A 21,650-nucleotide genomic window follows, 5' to 3' on the forward strand; every position below is an offset into this window, starting at 1 on the left:
CTTGCTTGTTGAACTGTGCCCATTTCGCTTTGTCTTTTCTCTATTGACCCTCCATCTTGCTTCACGTAAGGGGTTTGTACTGGGTCCAACATCCCGGTAATTAATCTGAACCGTCCAGGTCGACGATAACACCGCTCGGTTATCACTGTAGCACGGAACGGACCGCTTAAGCGGTTCGTGTCCGGAGTCGGCCTGTGGCGTGGTACGATCGCCAGGTCGACCATTCGTGCAGGTACTTAGGTAGATCGAATTTGGCGAGCAACCCTATCCTGCGCGAGTGGGCAATTGGCACGATCGTGGTGAGGTTAAACCCCCACCCGTGACTAGCTCCCGGCGTTGCTCCGAGAGGGTCACGACTGAATTGTCCGTCTGGTGGGCGACGTGCCGCGATTCGAGTTACGTGGCCGTTCGCACGCCAGCGGGGGTGAATTCGCAACAATATAATAGGAGAAGAGATTGTGTGTGGAAGGGGGGGGGAGCTAAAGTAATAGAGTGATGAGACCTCTTTCCATGAGTGCTTGATGGAGTAGATACAGTTCGTTTTCCACTCGTATGGTTTGGGGAAAGTTTCATGAAAATTACATGACAGCACTCTTTTATGATGCCCAAAGTACAGTCCCATTTGTCGCTTAAAAACGAAGCAGGAAAGATGATTTGCAGATTAAAAATAAAAAAAAACATTTTCACGGCACCCCACGATTATAATCCTTCCTATAATTAACGGACCGGTGTTTGTTAGTATACCCCAATTAATGTTTCTGGGTGTTTTTATCTTTGCTGGTGGTCTTGGGTGGAGGGGGGGCGGGGGGTGGACGCAAATTCTCCATGTAAATGTGTTACGTGTAGCGCCGCCTCCAGGTGGGGAGAGTGTTACAAGTCTCCACCATTTACAGTATAGTATCCCTGTCCCCACGTTTTCCAGTGCTATGCGGTGTTTTCAATTATAAGCAGTAGTATAGGTATGTTTTTGTTTCATGCACGTAACCTGGGTTATGTTTTTTTTGCCTATACAGAGCTGTCAGTTACCTATAAACCCCCCAAATAAAGGTATGTGCCAGAAGAACATGTTGCTTGCCTGGAACAAGATCGCCCATAGGGCGGTTACTCTGCTCGTGGATGTTAATTACCTCCACCACTGAAGGTGAAGGAGTTATGTTTTCATCCCTTTCTGTCTGTTTGTCTGTGTACATGATATCTCAAAAAGTTGAGGACGGATTCGGACGAAAACTTGGACTGGTTGAGTGTGTGGCAAGGACAAATTGATTAAATTTTGGTGAAGATCCGAATCCGGATCTGGATACAATAATTATTTTACTATCAAAGTGATTCTTCACCATTGAGAGATTGGGGCAAAAATGATAAATAGCCTGATATTTCAAAACCGTATTTGGCCTGATATGTTCTCGTGGATCAGGCATTGCGTGGCGGAGGTATGCGCTCTACCGCATGCCCTTGTAGTTTGCAATGCAATAGTACTGTATTATATTCATAACCTTCACTTTACAATGGAATAATCCTCTTCTTTTCTAACCGTCGCCGCACATACGCTACCCCTTCAGAAGAAGAAGAAAAAAATGTCGGTGAAAATACCTGATTTTTAAATTAAAGTTTTCGTTACTTTATTCATTATCAGTGAAAATGTGTGAATCGGGAGTGCATATTGCGAGGAGTGCCTCATACATTTGGATCAAGCCAATAGTATGATTCGAAACTTTGGTGGACCACCACAGTTCATATTTTACTTTTCACGGAATGAATGTCATCGTGGTATGTGGAAATGCCTGGTATATGGATGAACAACACGAGAAAACAGGTCAATATTTTCACAACAGCGGTGAGAGTGCTACAATACTGAAGTGCCTAGTTGGGTCCATTTACAAAATAGCATTCTTCTCTCTTATTTTTTTTTTTTTTTGCGCTGTTTGACATGCTCTGTCGTTTATGATGGCAATTGAATCTACATCTGTGAAATTGTTCATGGGCCATACTTAGAGGTGACTATACTGTTACTGCTGGGGGGAATTCATGATAGAACCTCAGTTTGGGCATCCAAACTCCAATTTCGAATTCTGCCATGGTGCTGGCACGCTGTGGTTACTCTTTTGAAGAGGTATTGTTGAATCCTCAAAGCCTAACCCTAATGTCCTTATCAAAGGAATGCACACACACACACACACACTCATTGATGCATCGCCTTTCTGTGCAACACCGGAATTGCAGTTGTTGATTGGGTCGGGAATCGAATCCGGACTACGCAGCTCATCAGATATCCTGTGAACCAACTTTCTCCATCTCAAAATCCCATGATTGTGATGATGAATACTTCACTTTTCTTGTTTTAAATTATTTGTTTGTTTTTTTGCTTGCTGACTGACACCAGGGCGATAGAAACTTGGACTCTCTTGACTTGGTGTTTGTCTAAATGATCGATGATAAAACATATATTTGTATCTTGGCAAGGAAATTTCATCCAATGTGTCAACCAGGTGGTGCGCCGTCATCTTATGTCCCCTCTCCCTGTCTTGACCCATGATGTTTATTACCCCCATATTAATCCTTCCTCACTCGGTCATCTTGCAAATGTTCCTACCCTCCCCTCTCCTTCCTGTTTGTTCATTCCCTTACTTGGGTCCAACTGTTACTGCACTACCAATTCGTATCTTGCTCTTCCATGAGTCTCAATTTTGTAAAGAAAGTTCACGTGGTCATGCACTAAGTATTGGTAAAACATGGTTTCGCAACATTTAATTTGGGTTCAACTTAGTTTTTGGGGTTTATTTTTTTTTCCAAGGCAAATCATGTTGTTTTCATTCAGAGGTTGACATGCCTATCTGTTAACTTTTAGAAACATTTGTTAACTTTTTTGTGCTTTACCAATGTTTCATTCTTTATTTGCTTTGTCTTGTTATATCTCTGGCAGGTTCTCCAGTGAGTGCTCAGCCCATCTTACTTAGCCTGCAACACCAACTTCCTGCTCTCATTTCGAGCAAACCTGGCACTTATGCCCTTGCACCAGCAACCTACACCCTAACACCTGTCTCCGGCTCTGTGGTCAGCCAGCCTTCAACTGTCTCGATCGTGCCCGCTCCAGGCATTGCGCAAGGCTCTGCCGTGACGCTTTCTGTCCCCATCTCCTCGGCCACTCCACCGAGCGCCATTGCCGTACCCACGGCCTCCACTCACCAATCGCCTCAACCGCCCTCTGTCTCTCTACCAGCCGTTACACCACAGGGTTCAATCACGGTTCCCGCTCCACCTGGTGCCATAATCTTTGCAACGCCTGGCGGAGGGGCAACGCAGGTCACAGGAATTCCGACTGTAGGAAAGTCGATTGGTGGGCCGGCACAGGGCGCTGTCGTTTTTTCGGCTTCTGCGCCCCCTTCGTCGTCGCATGGGGGTGCCGTGGTCATCTCTGGTCCTGGGAAAACTGCCACAGCTCCTGGTGTGGTTGTGCAAACGGTTCACCTTATGCGCTCAATAACTGAGGGCCGCCAAACAACACCAGCATCATCAGCAGCTCCAGCCTTGGGTGAGTGGCCTTTATTTTAGGACATGGTTGATGAGGACCATCTCATGATATTTGAATTTAAAGTTGCTTTATCTTGAAGGGTGGGAACATGCACATGAATAAGGGCTTCTGTGTTGTAATGTCTTCCTCTGAGAAAAAAATAATTATATATATATTTTTAATGGAAATTGCCCCAAACAAGGCAGAAAGCCACTCCAGGTATTGGGTTAAGGGAAGGTTAGATAAAGATAAGGATAAATCAAAACAAAACAAAAAAAAAAGAGAAATATAACAAGAAAACATCCAAGACGCAGGAAGTAACAGAAGTCAGATGAAATACGGTGTATCTTCAAAGATGTAAGAAGTAGGAATTTACATTCCTCTAATAGCTTGGTAAATCATAGGATAATGGGAAGCGCGTTACAGGTAATGAATTCCAAAGCAAGACAGCATGAGGGATAAAACTATCTGCATAGCCTTTTGTTCTGCATTTTGGATCAGCTATCGTACATGGGTGTGTCGAGATGGCAAACTGAGTCTTGCGTCCAAACACTCGTACAGAGGAACCAAGTTAGAAAGTCCAGCAGAACATTTACCATGAAAGTATGTGTCGAACAAACTAAGAGTGGCAACTGATGTACATTGAGAGAGCGGTTGAAGAGTTGAACCTGTCTCCACACCAACCAGATTCACTATGCGTTTCTGGAGCCTATCAAGATAAGTGGCAGGCTTGTGTTCCAGCCCAAATGTGACAACTACACCATGAGGGGATGTATAGTTGTCTTATACAGGTACAAAACAGCATCAGGAGGTAAAGACCTCTGCGCTTGATAAAGACAACCAACTCGCTTGGAAGCACTCTTGGCAAAACCAGAAATGTACTTATCCGAACAGACGTTAGAGGTGATTTCCAGACCAAGAAGCCCGAGCTCAGATGATTCTGTTAAGGTTGAAGACCGCATGTGCACAGAAGGGGAAGATCCGTTTCTGCAGCGAGACATGGACAGCTATTTAGTTTTCTTTGCATTGAACGTTACCAGCCAGTCATACACCCACTTCCACACATCCTCTAAGTTATTGTCCAGTGAAACTCCAACCTCATTACGAGTAGTGTTGAGTGAATCAGAAGATGTACAGTAAAGCGAGGAGTCATCAGCATACATGGTGAGCTGAGACAGAACATTATCAGGAAGAGCATTGATATGAACAATGAACAGAGTGTGACCAAGGACAAAGCCCTGTGGGACACCAGAATTGATGGAGCAAGTAAGAGAAGATTGACCCTCAAGTAGTACCTTCATGTTGCAATTTGTAAGGAAAGCTGAAATGATTGAATGCATCATACCATATGCAACATACAACTGAAGCTTGTGGAGCAGACTCTTGTGCCACACTTTATCAAAGACTTTTGAGATATGCAAAGCAACTAATCGAGCTTCACCCTTGAGCTCCAATGCCCTGTTGAAATTATCTGTAATTAAAGATAGCAGATCACCAGCAGAGCGGGAATGGGTGCAAGCCATACTATCAGTCAGTGAGAAGTTCATTGTCCCTCCAGATGGCTGAGAATCTGTTCATCGGTGAAGCATTCAAATACCTTATTTCAGGAAGCAGACTGATGGGGCGATAGTTGCTTGGCTCAGAATGTTCACCAGCATCCTTGTAAATAGGGACAACAGAAGCCACTTTCCAGGATGAAGGAAACACCGAAGCAGACAGGCACAGGTTGTACAGCTTGGCAAGAATCGATGACAGTTCAGGACAACACATCTTCATTGCCATCACTGGGATTCCATCAGGACCGGTCACTTTTGAGGCATGTCGAGTATGAACAATTCTGGCAACCTTCTTTGGAGTGATGAATGAAACAGGGTGTCCCTGATCATTAAGGGTAGAATTAGAAAGAAAGTTATTTGAAGAGGCTAGCCTTATCCAGAGGTGAAGCAACAGCCTCATGTCCGTGAAAGAGAGGAGGTAGAAAAGATTTATTGTGGTTGAGTACACTGTTGCCAATCCACCAAAAGTTCCGAGAGCCAAGCTGCTGAGTTGCAATGGAATCGGCTACAGAAGCTGCATATTGCTGCTTAGCATCCTAAAGAACTCTTTTACAGAGGTTACTTGCTTTGCGGAACAGACATTTGGACTCCAGAGACCCTTGCACATGGTACTGCTTGAAATAGTGGTTGTGATGAGCAGTTGCTGATGCAGAAACCGGAGTGAACCATGGATGGAATGAACCCTCACTTGATAGATACGTGAAGGAATATAAATGTCCAAACCAGAAACTCCATTGTTGCAATCGCTCTTGATGGATTGACCGTACACATGTTATTTGTGAATGGACCATCAAACTAAATTGTTTTCTTGGAGCTTTGTTTATATTTCCAGGTTATTAGCAAAGAACATTTTCTTTTAATAATCCCTCCAGGGGAAGACATGGTTTATTAGTATAAAGGTTACAAATGGAATTTTTGCTGTCGAGGGCTGTAATTTATTCAATTTACTCTCCGAAGGTTCAGACTCATCAAATTATATGATTGGCCTGTTGATTTATTTTGTCCACCCCCATGCAACTACTTTTATTTATTCTCCAACTTTTCCCACCTTTCCAGCGACGAACCCACTACAGCTACTGGCCGCTCACGCACTAAGTTCTAAGCGTCCCATGAGTGAAGGGTCTGCGGGAAAGTGGAGCGAACCATGCCAGGGGGAACCACTCTTCAAACGCACGCGTGTCGTCGATGGCACGAGGAGTGACAGTGGCACAGCAGCCCCTACATTGCGGCAGGGCGGCGGTCATGCCGAGAGGCACAATGGCACCGAATAGACTGGTTCAGTACCAGTTACCGACAACGATCGCACATAAGTTAAGCAGCAGAGGATATTTAAGGCTCGAGGTTTTTCTGTATTATTAAACCCGTGTTTTCCATGTGCAAGGGGAAGCCCCTACCATTTTGTGCTTCTGATGTTTTACTTTTGCTTCGAAAGCCGCCTCAACATCTAAGTCTTTCCCGATCTGTGGGCGTTGATCCTTCACTGGTGGTGTCAAGAAAAGTTGCATCGTACCAATAACTGGAAATGATACCAACTGGTATCAACAGTTGGATGCCGAAGCAACTCCCTCTACCGTGTCACCGAGACGCAGTTTTTGAAGTCATATGCACATACCAGCACCAATGATGGCTGAGTCGGCCTGTCGCCGAATCCTCCAAATCTTTCCACGGCATCCGTAGATACCACTTTTCCTTTCGATTTGAGTTTACCTTGATCTTCATGACCAAACCATTCACGTTATTCATTTGTGTTTGTATGAACTGATTTATCCCTCAAGAATCCTTTCTTTTGGAAACTTTCGAAATGCATCGCGGGACTTTTAAACTGCCTTTGCACATCATCTCCAGTTTGTCCTTTTGTCTCTCCCTCCATGACATCTCCATGTAGCCAACTGCAGATGCTGATATTCCATTTGCTCATCTCGTTTACCGTCTCTTTTTTTGAAAACTATTGAGCATTTGAAGTTGGGGATGATCACAAGTTGTTTTTCTTGTGCTCAATTTCATTGCCGCCCCCCCCAACCTGTAGTTGTTCCTTCACTAATATTTATGATGTAAGCTTGCTTCTGGGCCTCTTGAGCTCTCAAAGTTTCCAAACGTAGTTCACCAATCGTAAATCGACACCCAGAGGAGCTTCTTTCTTCTTTTAATGGCCATAAAAACCCGCCTTTTCTTGTGCGATCGCCCGGGGAAGATTAGTCCGAGTCGTCACAAAGCGGCTGGCCAGGCCTGACGTTCGAGTTAGGGCAGGAGTTGGGAATTTGTTCATGATGCCGGCGATAGCTCACCTACTCCTTGCTGTGGACACCATGGGATCTTTGATGTCCACCAACGAATGCTGGCAGACGGGAAGCTTGTTTAACGTCCGTCCGAGGGACGGCACACATTGATGAATCATCCTACCTGTGAAACACTGGGCTGACAGTTTATAGCTGGGTCTGGAATCAAACCCAGGCTAGACAGCTTCGCGGCGGCACACAGAAGAGCAAATTATGCAAATGGTTAATAAGTTTGTACATTTGTTGTTCAATGAATTAGACAAGTTCACCAAGCTCACTTTGAAGCAAATGTATTCAAATATATCAAATATTTTTGGGCCCTCTGTTTTCAGGAAGCGATACTCCCAAGGATGTCATCATATAGTCAACACGATCAACGAGTTGGATCGTTCATGGGTCGTGTGATGCCGCATCTGTGATTTATTTATATGTTGTTTTTTTAGCATCCAAACATTGCCCGTCACATTGTCTGCATGAATTTTGCAAAACAATAATTGGAGATTATTGACAGGTTGTTTAAAAAAAAAAAAAGTTATGCTCAAAAAGCTATGAGTATTTCTTTTTGTTGTTTTTGATATCGGGATTAGCAGACCAAGAGTTGCGACCCCATCACGCTTGCGTCTCTCAGATTAACTTATCGATTGGGGTATACGGAGGCCATTTCTCAGTTTGCGCCTTGGAGCCTTATCGTAGTTGGGGAACCAGCAGTACAATACATGCCTGGGCCTACTTTTATTTTATTTCAATTTTTTCATAATGTCGAAACAAATAGTTTAAATATTTTCTTAATGTTTAATTGTATGTTGACGTGGGGATGCACATGCTGACCAAGCATGATTAGCTACCTCGTTTTTATTTTTCCATCGGTTCATTTTAAACTCTATTTTTGTTCTTCTGCCTTCTTTCCGCTGAGCCTAGCACCTTTGATACCCTGTTTTAATAATATTGGGCATCGCCATTTGTGGTTTATTACCCAGCCATTGAGCTCCAGCATGCTTGGCTTGCGTTAGGGCCTATTATCGCAGTCAATGAACTGACTGTTTTTGTTTTGGATCCGCACTGCAGAGATTGGCAGATTTCTCACGTTTCCGTGATGCTGTGCAGGTATTTCTGAATGGGTGTCCATGCTCATTTTGTCTATCCACGGTTCGTGCCGTCGGCACTTGTTTACAAATTCTCAGTTTTCCGGGCAACATTGTTTCTGGCAGACAGATGGACGATGGAAGACATTTTTATTTTTTGGGTTGTTGCTGGTGTCTTGATTGTTACAATCCAATCAGCAGGGTTAACAAAACGTGCGAAGTATCCGCTGAAGTATAGGCTTGGGAGAGGCTTCATTGTATTCCAAGATGTCGTCTTCACGATTTCTTAGTTCACAAAGCGCTGAATTTTTGACGAGCAGTCCTTGAATTTCAAGTAAATGGTGTGTACGAAATGTATCCATACCATCAACATCCACTTTGTTGAAAGCCAACACGTTCGACAGATTGTTGATTTAGAATTTCCGTTGCAGAAAACGCTCAGCATCTGAAAGTTCAATGCAGCCGTTTTGACGCATTTGTTCAGTTAAAAAGCATGATTGGACACAAAGCGAATTCTCTTTCTGCCAATGTGTTGCAACCTTTGCTTGTGGTTTGATAAAAGGACATTGGGATCTTTGCAAAACATGCGCGTGCAACATTCCATGCTTCTCGGAACACTCATTCACCTTGCCCTGTTTTAAGTGTTAATATCGTCAGTCATGTGAATAGGTTATACGAGGTAGATTTTCGATGTTTTAAGGAATGTATCTATATATGCATACTGAGGAATTATTAGTGTAATGTGAATTTCAAAGCAATGGGTTGGGTTTTTCCAGACACTTCTGTGGAATCACGTGCAGGGCAAAAATGCAGTGGTAGTGCATCAAAGCAGTTCGACTTCTTTCTGCCCTCCTTTTGAGAAGTGTTTTTCATGACGATGCATCGAACCGGTTGGAAATGGCATGGCAGTTTCCAAACAAAAAGCAAATGCGATTCTGCTCGTGCCTGCAGAGTGTATGTTGCAGACCTGTGCCGCGCACAAGTAACTGCGACGTCTCTGTGATGCGTGCATGTCGTATCGGAGTTCACTCAAGTAAAGGAGTGCGTGCGAGTCTGTGTTATGGCTGACCAAAGCCACTCACAAGCTTGCCGTGAAGTTGTTTCGTACGCAGCCTGTGGCTGCTGGTTGCATCATTTTCTGGAAGTGCGGTTGTGCCGCTGATGCAGTGCCACTGTTACCAGTAAGCTGGTACTCATTTTGCCGACCTCGGTGGGATGACAGGCTGAGTTAACCCACTTGGAGTTATTTCAACGGCACACAGGGGCTCCAAATCACGACCCTAAGATCTTAAGCCAGTAGCCTTAACCGTTAAACCAACACCAGGTTTTCCATTTCCAATGAAGGTTGATTGCATTCAGAAGTGACAGATGCACGTGGCATGATGGTCCACGTGCCTCAATTCAATTGCCATAGCCGATTTATCTTTGTACGTATATAGCTTTTTTTTTGTTCCATCATCCAATTTGTTAAGCATCAATGCTGTTTTTATTCCCATCAGATGCAGTAGCTCGATGTATACAAGTGTGCTTGGGAACATTAACTACCACTTTATTTACCAGTAGGTATCTCCTCTGCTTCGGCCATTAAATGGTCAAATGTGGTTTCACAAAAAAAAAAACAACAGAAAGGATTTTTGAAGCGATTATGTGTTGTTTTTCTTTTGTAAACTTTTATCTGTTGATGCTGTGCTGCAGCGTCGGGTCGTTTAAACATGTATGACAATTAATTGCAATGGAACGTAATGTGGAAATTGAACTGCTGAATGGAATGTTGAACGGTTGTACAACACAACTCAAAAAGCCATACTCTTGAGTCTGACGGATTCTGGAACAGACAAACTTCTTTGTTTCTTTGGCATATGTTTGTGCTCGTGGTTAACGCGTGTGGGTTCGGGGCATGCAAACAGGAGTTGAGGCCAGCATCCTCCTCCTTTTTTCATGTGCAGCACATGGCTGCAGGTTTGCATCCTTTGCTGGAGAGTGTGGCTGTGCCGCTTCTGCAGTGCCTCCTGTAGGTTATAGCAGAAATTTGGAATTTGTTCATGGTGCCGGCGATAACTCACCTCCTCTTCATGAAGGGTACCTTGGGATCTTTATCGTCCACCAAGTAATGCTGGCAGACAGGACACCCAGCTTAACATCCATCCAAGGGATGGCACACACATCGATTGCCTCACCTGCGTGCGAAACACCAGGATGATAGTTTATAGCGGAGTCTGGATTCAAACCCAGGCTAAACAACTCAGAGTGTGCATACCTCTAAGCTATGGACTGTCGTTTGAAGAAAGCTGACTTTTAAGAGCTCGCTGCACCTTCTTCTGGAAGACTATCTCAAACCATGCTCTGTTATTTACATGCCGATCCATGGGTATTCATTTAACTGAAAATGCATTTTTGGAGCCCTTTTGGGTGCGTATTAACATGAAATGATCTTTTTGAACTTTGATATTTTTTTTTTGTATGTTTCTACATTTCATAAACTTGTCTGTTAAAATGAAGCAATATCGAAAGAAAACTGACGTGTTACTTTAACAGCCCTGTATCTTAAAATAAACCATTGCATTTCAGTGACGTAACCCTCATGGCAAAGGCTATATATTGTACACACCGTTATACTTCATGTTGTATCAAAGATTATCGTGTTTCTTGTTGCTATGGTGATCTTAGGTGGGTGATGTTACTGTTTTCATGTACAGTATTTTAGTCGCCTTCTAAAATTGCCCTGAGCCAAGTGCAACTCAGTCGCAGCACGTGTTGACCAGATTAGGTGGGGCAAGCAGCATAACCCCCCCCCAAGGGTCATTAGTGAGCCAGCTGGGATTTTGGTGACAATCGTACGGTAACATTGTAATTCTCCAGTGACTGGCTCAGTTTCCAGAAGCTTAGAATCTCGATCGTTTATGCAGCACTTTCGGCCAGAATGGAACCGCCAACCCCCTGAATGTGAAATGGTCAAACTGTATTTACAAACTGAAAAGCGTAAATGGTTGTGAAGACACAAAAGACATTCACTTGTCAGGATATGAATGTAATGAATTATCAAAAAAAAATCTGGATTAGCAGAACAAGGGAATGAAAGAAAAGTTTGCAGATTGAAAGACTGCCAATATGAACAGATGCCTCATCTCTTTCTGGTTTTCCCAGACCTGTTCATCAATCCGGTGGAAGGAGAGTGCACAACCTTTTAAACTTCTTCAACACAAACATTGTCCCAACTTGCTCTTTAGCTCAAAGTTTCATCTCGAGGTTACATTTCTAAGGAACCATTTCTTTTTTTAATCAAAGCATTTTTGATATCGAGAAAAATGATTTATTTCGTTTAAATTTGGAAACATTTTATTCACATTAAAAAAAGAAAAGCACAGTTTGTGAAAATGAGGTTCTATTATTTGGAGACCAAAGTCATTGTTGAAGTTCCATTTCTCTTTGGTGGCCCTTTCCAAGTCTTGCTGCAACTGCCCTCTTTCCCTCACCCCCACCCCCCTAACAGGTCACACACTGCACCAGAATCACCGTGTTACTCTAACCAAGTCCCCAAGCTATGCTCTCTCCATTCCTTCATCACACTTTTCTGTCGTTTGTGGAACCTGTGCTCCATGATCCACACCTGAGCTTTTTAAAACTCCTTGACCACCACCCCAACACCATTTGCCATGGCGACCTCACTGCTCCTCCCTACCCTCACCATCCCTTTCCTTGCTGTCTCTCTCTCCCCACAACAGTGTCTGTTTTTGTCAATCGTTTACCCTTTGTCCCTCTGTTCACAAATTATCTTTTCTTTTCTTTTTTGTACACAATGTCAGGCTTGTGGAGAAGCTAGAGCATAGAACAAATCAGGACATAACAGGTAAAACAGAGGGAGGAAAACACACCAACAGCAGGGCTTAGGGACAAAATGGAGACTTTGACAAATAAGGGATGTGGGGAAGAATGAGGGCGAGGGGAGGACACAGGTTACAGAAGGAAACTCTCAGAAAGGAAAAACTGGAAATTTGGAAAGAGGAAGGTTTCTGTTAATGTGTAGCCATCAGAGAGGAAGATACAATCAATTTGGTTTCAGACCTGGTCACTCTCGCATGGACACGCCCCTTATCCTCTCCCAACGATGGATGGAGGCCCTCAATGGCATGAGATCAGGGCAGTCTCTGGGCATATCTCGAGCTTTCAATACAGTCTGGTATCCTGCCTTGCTCTCCATACTCTATGCCATCTAAGGCCAACTCCACTCATAGATTACTCACTTCCTCTACTTCCACTACAAAATTCCGAAATCCACTATAACTGCTCATCTCCACGCATTTGTTCTGATTTTTTTTTCCCCACCTGTGGAACGAACTTCCACGTTCTCTTCAATCTCGCTCTTCCCTCCAGGTCTTCAACACAGCTGTTCATCACCATCTCGCATCACCCCCATCCAAAACCATGATCTTTGACACCCATTTAACCAACCCCAACCCCTCCTGAAATTTTCCTTCTGTATCCATCTTAATCACCTCCTGCATTTTCCCATACCCCTCATCCTCACCTGTGCATCCCTTGTTTGTCCATCCGTTTATTTTCTCCCTTGTCCAAACTGTTTGCATTTCCCCTTCTCTTCCACGAGCTTTGACTGTGTATACAAAAAATAGGACCACTGGACCTGTAGCTTCTGTGCCCTAGCCTGATGTTGCAACCCAAATTTGGTAGAATTCTGTTTGGTGGGTCTGGTGAGGAAGATTTTTGAAGGAATTTACACAATTTTCCAAAAATTTTACTAAGTCAGCCATTTTGACAGACTTCTGGTCACGTGATCAAAATGACCTGCACAATTTAACATCCCTACCCTGGCCTAATCTTGTAACCCAAATTTGGTACCATTCTGACTGGTGCATCTGGAGAAGAAGATTTTTGAAGAAATTTGTCAGCCATTTTGACCTACTTAGTCATGTGAATGGAAAGAGCTTTGCAATTCCTGTTACCAGTCAGGAGAGGAACGTTGCTGCAAAATTTCAGCCGGATCGGCCCAGCAGCTTGGCCGAAGAAGTGGAAAAAGGAAATGGACGGACGGTACGTGTTGACAATATCTTATCTAGAATTTACATTCCAGATAAGCTAAAACATGAAGGCAGAATGGTGGCCAGAAGGTGCAAATGTATTTTTCGCATTTTATAACAATATTAATTGCAAAACTTGAAGATTCATGAAATAATATTTTTGAAATCAACAATCAAAATATTTAATCCACAGGCATTTACATGTTGCTGCCATCATCATCGGCGATGATTGGTAATCCTGGAGGAGACAAAGGATATGGTGATGCATTGATTAAACTCATTGCGTGTGCATGTGATATTAACACTGAATGTCCAAAATTTACTATCATATGTATTTTTATTCCTCCATTTGTTTGCATTGTCTCTGTTTGTTACAGATCTATTTTGAATCCTTTGTGGCTCAGGTATACAGCTGTTTTGAAAGTGATCACCTCCCAATGGTCTAGGTGGGAGGAGCCTGTTCAGTGTTCAACTCTAAGCTTGGAGAGCTGAATACTGAACAGGCTCCTCCCACCTAGACCATTGGGAGGTGATGTGTCAGTAGAGAACGTCCAATCAGAATTGACTGTTTTGAAAGTGTGATCACATCTTTTTATGTGATATATGTGTATAGAATGATCTTAAAAATGACAATGTAGCTTGTCTGAGGCACTGTGATATCAACAATGGACGATTCAAACAGACCAGGATGCAGATTATCACCCTTTTACAGCTTTAAATGGTGTCGCGTTTATAGCATCGAGCATAAAAAAAATAATGCTCTGGTGCGATGTTTACTGGATTGATATCTGACGAACTGAACCAATACGTGGCTTTCTAAATGACATAATCCGACCCAGATTGCTCGGCGTGCATGCACAGAAACCCCTAGTAACGAATGTATCGGATCGGTCTGGACATATTTTATTTCATGTCTCCCAGACAAGGATTGAAGAATGAAACAACTAAAAAAAACTTTTAAAGAAGCCGTAAGTATGAGTAATTATAACTGCGGGAAATGGGTGTGCATCTGCACAACACAACATTTGGAGAACTTCCTGATCGACTCGTACAAAGAGTTGATATCTTGTGGTCTGTATTGCAAAAACTCCCGACAATATGTGCCCGTGAAAAGCCGAAGGTTCGTAGATCGTACGTTCTAACCAAACCTTCGTGCTTATTCACACCGATGGGAAGGTCACGTGTGGGGCTTGTCAATGCACAGGGTAAGTTTTAAATGACGATATTTATTATTAACTAGCCGAAACCCCATCACAGACGGATTCCGTTCCATGAGCCCAATATGACAACCAGTGGCGGCTCTCGTAAGAGCCGGATCCCAGTCGATGTACTCCATGGCCTTACCTAATGAGGCCTACAAAACGTCGTTGTACACGACATTTTTGGTGTACACTACTCCTTGTGAAGAAGTCCCCTGATTTGTGCACGTGTCTACTTTGACGTACACCGTGTCAAAACTTCTTAGGCCACAGTACCGAGAAAAACGTGACGCGACCACTAGGAGGAGCACAAAATTTGTCCTTCAGTATTAATATATAGATGCTTCATAGTTGAAGGTTGACTATTGCCACTATGTGCGATGCACTCTTACAGGTACGAAGTTTCTTTCAGTCCAGGTCACAGTACCGAGAAAAACGTGATGCGACTGCTAGGAGGAGCACAAAATTGGTCCTTCAGTATTAATAATACAGATCATTTTTGGTGGGAGTGGGAGTTGTATGGGCGGTGAGTGTCGTTGTATGTATATCTTGTTTATTTTGTTCCTGGGCCACAACAGAAATACCATTTTTTTGCATCTTTTGGTAAAAAATTGAGGTGTGTTGGTTATAACCACGGCCAATGCTAGGATGTACCAACAGTGAATGGCACTAACGCGACTCCTCTCATTCACAATTCTTTATCGTATTCATAAATTTCCGTGATTCCGATTTGCATCCAGGAACACAACAATTATGGTTAACCACCTCGAAATGGACACACTTTCATCTAAATGCTGAAAATTCTGTTTAAAAACACGATTTGAATTACAGATTTCATGCTAGTAACAGCAGGTTAAAGAGTGCCCTGCGAGCCGAACCCAATCACTGTAAACGCACACACAGCGCATGCACAAAAGGCTTCATTTGGCGTTCATACGTCATTTCGAAATTTGTGTGTTGATGAAACCTGCCTTTTTTAAGCTTGTGTTGACACTGGAATCTCATGTGATCATCCTTACCGTCCAGCTTTCTTAGCCGAGGCAGTTTCTTGGCGGCCTCACTCCTGTAGGTTTCCTTATCCATGGTCTTTTCCAGCGGGTTGCCATGAAACAAAAGTTCTTCCAACAATGGTAAACTTGAAAGTTTGTCAAACTCCACTGGTCATCCCAATGAGGAAAAACAAACAACAGGATTCAAATGGTTAAACATAAACATAACGGCTTGTTGGACATACTGGACTGCTTAAATTGGTTATACATAGTTAGCCCGTTCCCCACGCAGTGGAAAATGGGGTTTTTACAATCGCTTCTGTGTATTGTCGAAGCAATAACTTTTTTTTCTTTTTCTTAACTTACCATTTGAGGTTTTGTCACCAAATTAAAAAAAAACCTTAATGAGAATAGGGAGAAAATGAATTAATAATTGGGTCAAAGGACAAAGTCAGTGAGTAGTAATCGGCTTTATTAGTTCACCTTGCAGAGATGACGGGATTTTTTTTTTAAATCGCTTTTGTGTTTGTTTATTACGTACTTGTAAAATAGAAGATTATTTCCAAGTATATTGGTTGGTCTACTTTGTTATTCTGTCTCTGTCTGTCTGTCTGTCTAGCACCAACAGGTCACAATTTAAAACTGATCATCACGAAACTTCACCACCTGGTCGAGTTCATCAGAAGCAAAAAAAGCCCATTGTTTTTAAGGTCAAAGGTCAACAACTTTGTCAAATTTCTAAAATCCTCAATTTTCATCCAATTGATGAAATTTGAACAGGATTTACACATCAGGACACTGAATTCAAACACCAATTATTTTTGAGGTCAACATCGGCCAAAAGGTCAACATGGGGCGGATTTCTAAAATTGTCAATTTTCATCTGATTGACTTGAAATTTGAAGAGGAGCTGCATATTTTCCCATTGAATTCAACCACCAATTATTTTTTTAAAGTCAAATTGGTTTTCAAGATTTTTCAAGTATCGTGCTATATACGACATCTTTCTTGTTTGTTTATTTTTCATAGAGTCCAAGGTCGTGAAAGCGCTAGACCATAGAACAGATCAGGATGCAACAGCACAAAACGAACAGCAGAAGGAGAGGGGGAAAACACATGAGTGGAGTTGAAGGACAAAATAGAGAAAGATTTCAAAAATAAGGGATGTGAGGAAGAATGAGGATTCGGTGAGGACACGGGTTGGACAAGATGGATACAGAAGCAAATTCTCAGTAAGGAAAACAGGAAAGTTGGAAAGAGTTGGGTTTGGGGCTAGTTAATGGTGGTAGAAAATCATAGTATTGGGGGGGTGGTGATCTGAGATGGTGGTGAACAGCTGTCTTGGAGGAAAGAATGAAATTAAAGAGAATGTGGAAGTTGGTTCCACAGGTTGGGAAAACAGAGGAATGAATGAGTCAAGGTGAGCAGTGATTCTGGATTTTGGGAGTTTCACCAAAGGGATTGTTGGCAGACTTTGTGCACACTGCATATACCTGGGAGGGGGACAGAGCTTCGAGAGAGCAGAGTGCTTGCCAAACTCCACGTGTCATCAGAGAGGAGGCAGTAGATGACAGGCCACCGACCTGTCTGCAGTGTAAAAGTGATAGGCCCAAGCTCAGCTTCATTATTGGAATTTCCAATAATCATGAAGGCCTTGGTTTCCATGGCATCAAGCTGAACAAAATGTGAGGGAGGGGAGCCAGAGCAGTGCTCCATCAAGATGCAGATCAAGACCTTGTAGGTGGATAATAGTTCAAGAGCCCCAAAGGAGGGCTCTGAACGATGGAGGATGCCCAGTCGGCGATTGACTTTGGAGGCCAACTCAGGTGTGATTTGCCCAGGAAGGATCATGGCTGATCATGAGCCCCAAAGGTTGGAGTGACTGAATTTCTTCAATGGGATTGTTAAGGTAGATGTAAGGATTTGGAAGATGGTCCTTTCTGAGAGAGACTATGAGTATGTGAGATTTTTTAGGATTGAAAGATATATGTCTTCTGTGATGATGGATTCCATAACATTGTTATTGATTGGAGTAAGCTGATAGGTCTGTCGTTGAAGGGATCAGTTTTTGTACCTTTTTTATGCAGTCGTCATTTTCCTCTGAGATGGGAACATTGTGTGAGGTTCTTCTCCGTTCGTATGCAGCACAAGGCTGTTGGTAGCATCGTTGGCTGAGGGCATGGCTGTGCTGCTGATGCAATGCCTCTATTACCAGTCAGGCGTTCCATGTTAAGTGTCCACATTTTTCAACGAAAATTTGACACCGTCTCAGATTTCACTCTTTTTTGTGCAAGTGTTTGTATCCACGGTAAAACATTGTGTCAATTTTCAGACCTGGGGGCCCATCAGGGCCCATTTTAGGACCCCTGCCAAATTTGGGCACCCCCGGTTGACCCACAATCTTCCAGTGGCCATATCACAGGTTGTAGCGGTCTGATTTGGATTATCTTGGTATCAAAATGCTCATAAAAGCGAGATCTTTCGAATCGCGTAAAGTAAAATCACTCCGAAACAGTAATTCAAAAAGTTATAGTTTGGGGCGTCCTTTGACATTGGGCCCCCACCCCCCAGCCAAACCGATGATCCCGATTTTTTTTCGTGTGAGAATACCCCTTCATATACTCCAACACCTCAGCATAAATGAAAATGGGATCTCAATGGGTTCAAGTGTGATGGTGTTATTGTTCAGGGTTCACATATCACTAATTCTTGATTCGACATTGGGCGACGTTTGCCGTCATCGTTCCAATGAAGTCACCTGCTGGCAGGTGACTTTATGTCTGAAATTGACAATCATCATATCTGGACTAATGTATATATATATATATATATATATATATATATATATATATATATATATATATATATATATATATATATATATATATATATATATATATATATATATATATATATATATATATATATATATATATATATATATATAGCATCATTTGTGAAAAATTATTCTGCCTCTTGTGTCCATTGATTTTTAAGTGTACATTTTTTGTATAACCATCATCGAATTAAGTTATAAATGGGCTAATCTCAGTTTTTGCATATTTTGCAGTAAGCATGGCGACTGAAGATCGAAAGGAGTTCCGAAAATAATGTTGCGATCCGTTCAGCTGCCATAAAACGAAACAACGAAAAGATCTTTGCAATGTGTCAAATGATGTGTTGATGAAATTTTCTTCAAAGGTGAAAAAAGATTACAGACTTTGTACTTCATGCAGAAAAAAACTAAGTTGTCACCAGAGCGTATTGAAGAATCATCTTGGACCAGTTCAAAATTATCATCAGAAGGTACTATCGAAGGCATTGCAGAATCTATTTCGACAGATGAGGACGAGGAGGTTTTTGAGCGAGAAGCAGAAGTTGACCTATTAAACCAGTCGTTATCGATGATAGGCGAAAGCCCATTCGACAAACGAAAGGCGGAAAGGAACCCAGGGTACGTTCCTGAAAAGCGAAGTAAAGTGGAAGATTCTGTGCGAAAGAAATTAGAACTAGTTGCTGGACCAAGCACTGCGGAGAAAACACAAAATGCAGTGTCAAAATGTGATGAAAACTGCACGCCAGAGGTGATCAAAAGCCTGAAAGAAAAATACGTTGTTTCGAGCCGTTCAGAGCAAATATGTCAGAGCACTGACAATATTTGCTCGGAATATGAGCATCAGAGGGATGATGAGTGAATTCAGTTGCTCCCAAAGAATGGCTGTGCAAGCCAAAAATTTAGAGAAAGAAAATGGTATGCTATCGTCTCCAAATCCCAAACAGGGTAAAATATTGCCTGACGAAGTGAAATCCACCCTAACCGAATTTTACCTAAGTGATATCAGCCGAATAATGCCGGGAAAAAAGGGAATGTGTGGTGGTCGGGAATGAACATGGAAAAGACAAAATTCAAAAGTGCCTGGTACTAAACAATCTCAAGGAACTGTTTCAGAAATTTAAAGAGAAGAACCCTGGCTTGAAAGTTGGATTCGCGAAGATCGCCATGCTCCGTCCCTCGGAGTGTGTCCTGGCAGGTTCAGGCGGTACACACAGTGTATGTGTATGTACGATACATCAAAATGTGAAACTCATGATGTTTGGTTCCAAAATGCCACAGATAGCCGATCTTCCTAGCACTCATCATGTGATAGCACGCATAGTTTGTAACCCAGCACAACCGGCATGTTATTTCAGAACTTGTGAAAGTTGCTCATCAATTGAAGACTTCAAAACCGAGCTACTGAGTGCTTATGAATTAGAGGATATTGATGAAATTCAGTTTAAACTGTGGACATCCACTGACAGATCTTAACTGAGCTCCATGGTCCTGCCTTTGGAAGAATTCATTAATCAATTCTGTGAACGCGCGGTGAAATTAGTGAGACATGACTTCATTGCCAAGGCCCAATCTCAGTTTGTCTTTATTGGAGATTGTCTTTATTGGGGATTGTCGAGTTCTAACTTGAATACGCTTGATTTTTCTCAACATGTATAGTAAGTTTATTATGGATGTAGTTTGAGTTTAATGCGAATTTTCATTTCGAAACCTTCGTCAGGCAGATGTGATTGCCCCGAGTGGAATTGTGAATTGTCATGTTTCAATGATTTTCATAATTATATTGTATTGCCATAGACTTGATTTCATCTTGTGTCTTCAACATTTCTTTTTTTTTTTTGGTCCAGGAGCCAAAATCAGTATCAGGTAAATATATTTTTTTTGGGACAAAAAATTCACATTTTTGGACAAAAAAAGCTATAATTTTTTATTTTACCTTCAATACATTTCACTTTTTTTACAATTATTCTTGTATATCAATATACTGACCATAACTAGAAACAATTAGAGTGCAGAAAAACATCTATTTACATATTAAAATATCAATCTTTACAATTTTCTCGTTTTCCCCAAAGCTGGGTGGTGGCCATATTGGATTTCCATGATTTCAGGACTTTCCCCCCGGAGGATCCTTTAGGACTTTTTTTTCTGTCACTGAAGACATATCCAGGAATCAAAATCTGTTGAGTTTGCTTTTGTTGTTTGACTGTACTACTGGTATTAACACCTCATTCAGCAATTCCTTCTCTTTTTTTTTTTATACCCAAGTATGATACCTGGGCGCAACGCTTTGTTTTCGATGTTCACGCTCAATGGGATTATTAGTTCGTACGTGAGCGGTCGGTACTTCCAGGTTTTAAGTGATTACTTTTGGTTCACGTTCCCACAAAATTTTGTGGAACTGGGACTTCAAAGTTTTTGCAGATGCGCCAGCGGATTACTTTACAAACTCTGTGTGTGTGTGTGTGTGTGTGTGTGTGTGTGTGTGTGTGTGTGTGTGTGTGTGTGTGTGTGTGTGTGTGTGTGTGTGTGTGTGTGTGTGTGTGTGTGTGTGTGTGTGTGTGTGTCATGAAGCATATCATTCTCTTTGTGGTGAGACGAGATAAAAATTGAACATTTTGCTCTAAATTCAAAGCGTTACATCTGACACAAGCCTAACACTGCACATCACCAAGTCAACACGATCCCTACTGTCAAACCTGGTGGTGGTAGCATCATGTTATGGGGCTGCTTTCCATCAACACAGTCAGGATAGAAGAGACAATGGATGGGGCATTTGGATAGAGGAGAATCCGTGATGGAAAACCTCAATTCCTGACAGCTACAAATCTGAAACTGGTTTGGAGATTCACATTTCAGCAAGACACACTGGAGTAGCTGAATAAGGAGAAAATAAAAGTTCTTGAGTGGCCCAGTCAAAGTCCTGACTTGAACACAATTGAACATTGATGGTGAGACTTGAATATTGCAGTCCATTGACGATCCCCATCAAATTTGGGAGAACGAGAGCAATTTTTACGTGAATAACGGGCAAAGATTTCACCATCTCACTGTGTAAAGCTGGTAGCGACCTACCCAAAAAGACTCGTAGCAGTCATTGCTGTAAAAGGTGCTTCCACAAAGTCCTGACCTGAGGGGCTGAATACTTTTGCAACCAGCGAATTTTTTTTTTGC

General features: G+C 42.3%; 2 protein-coding genes across 3 annotated transcripts in view; one reads left to right on the forward strand and one right to left on the reverse strand.

Moving 5' to 3' along the window:
* The window catches only part of LOC147011774 (forkhead box protein K2-like), a 53,696-nt gene extending 42,698 nt beyond the window's left edge, over window positions 1–10,998 (forward strand). The window contains exons 7-8 of the mRNA XM_085855842.1: window positions 2,921–3,529; window positions 6,121–10,998. Coding sequence (XP_085711968.1) covers window positions 2,921–3,529; window positions 6,121–6,335 — 824 coding nt within the window. The 3' untranslated portion in view covers window positions 6,336–10,998. The remainder of the gene's footprint in view (window positions 1–2,920; window positions 3,530–6,120) is intronic.
* A 2,554-nt stretch (window positions 10,999–13,552) lies between these two features.
* LOC147011775 (dynein axonemal light chain 1-like) overlaps window positions 13,553–21,650 on the reverse strand; it is a 69,287-nt gene continuing 61,189 nt past the window's right edge. For both annotated transcript variants that reach the window (XM_085855844.1, XM_085855845.1), the window contains 2 exons: window positions 15,674–15,811; window positions 13,553–13,693 (listed from right to left, as the gene is read on the reverse strand). In XM_085855844.1, coding sequence (XP_085711970.1) covers window positions 13,653–13,693; window positions 15,674–15,811 — 179 coding nt within the window. In that variant the 3' untranslated portion in view covers window positions 13,553–13,652. The remainder of the gene's footprint in view (window positions 13,694–15,673; window positions 15,812–21,650) is intronic.

This window comes from Eptatretus burgeri, chromosome 15 (assembly GCF_056783735.1).
Source record: "Eptatretus burgeri isolate ZD-2024b chromosome 15, Ebu_testis_v1, whole genome shotgun sequence".
Classification (NCBI taxonomy): Eukaryota; Metazoa; Chordata; class Myxini; order Myxiniformes; family Myxinidae; genus Eptatretus; species Eptatretus burgeri.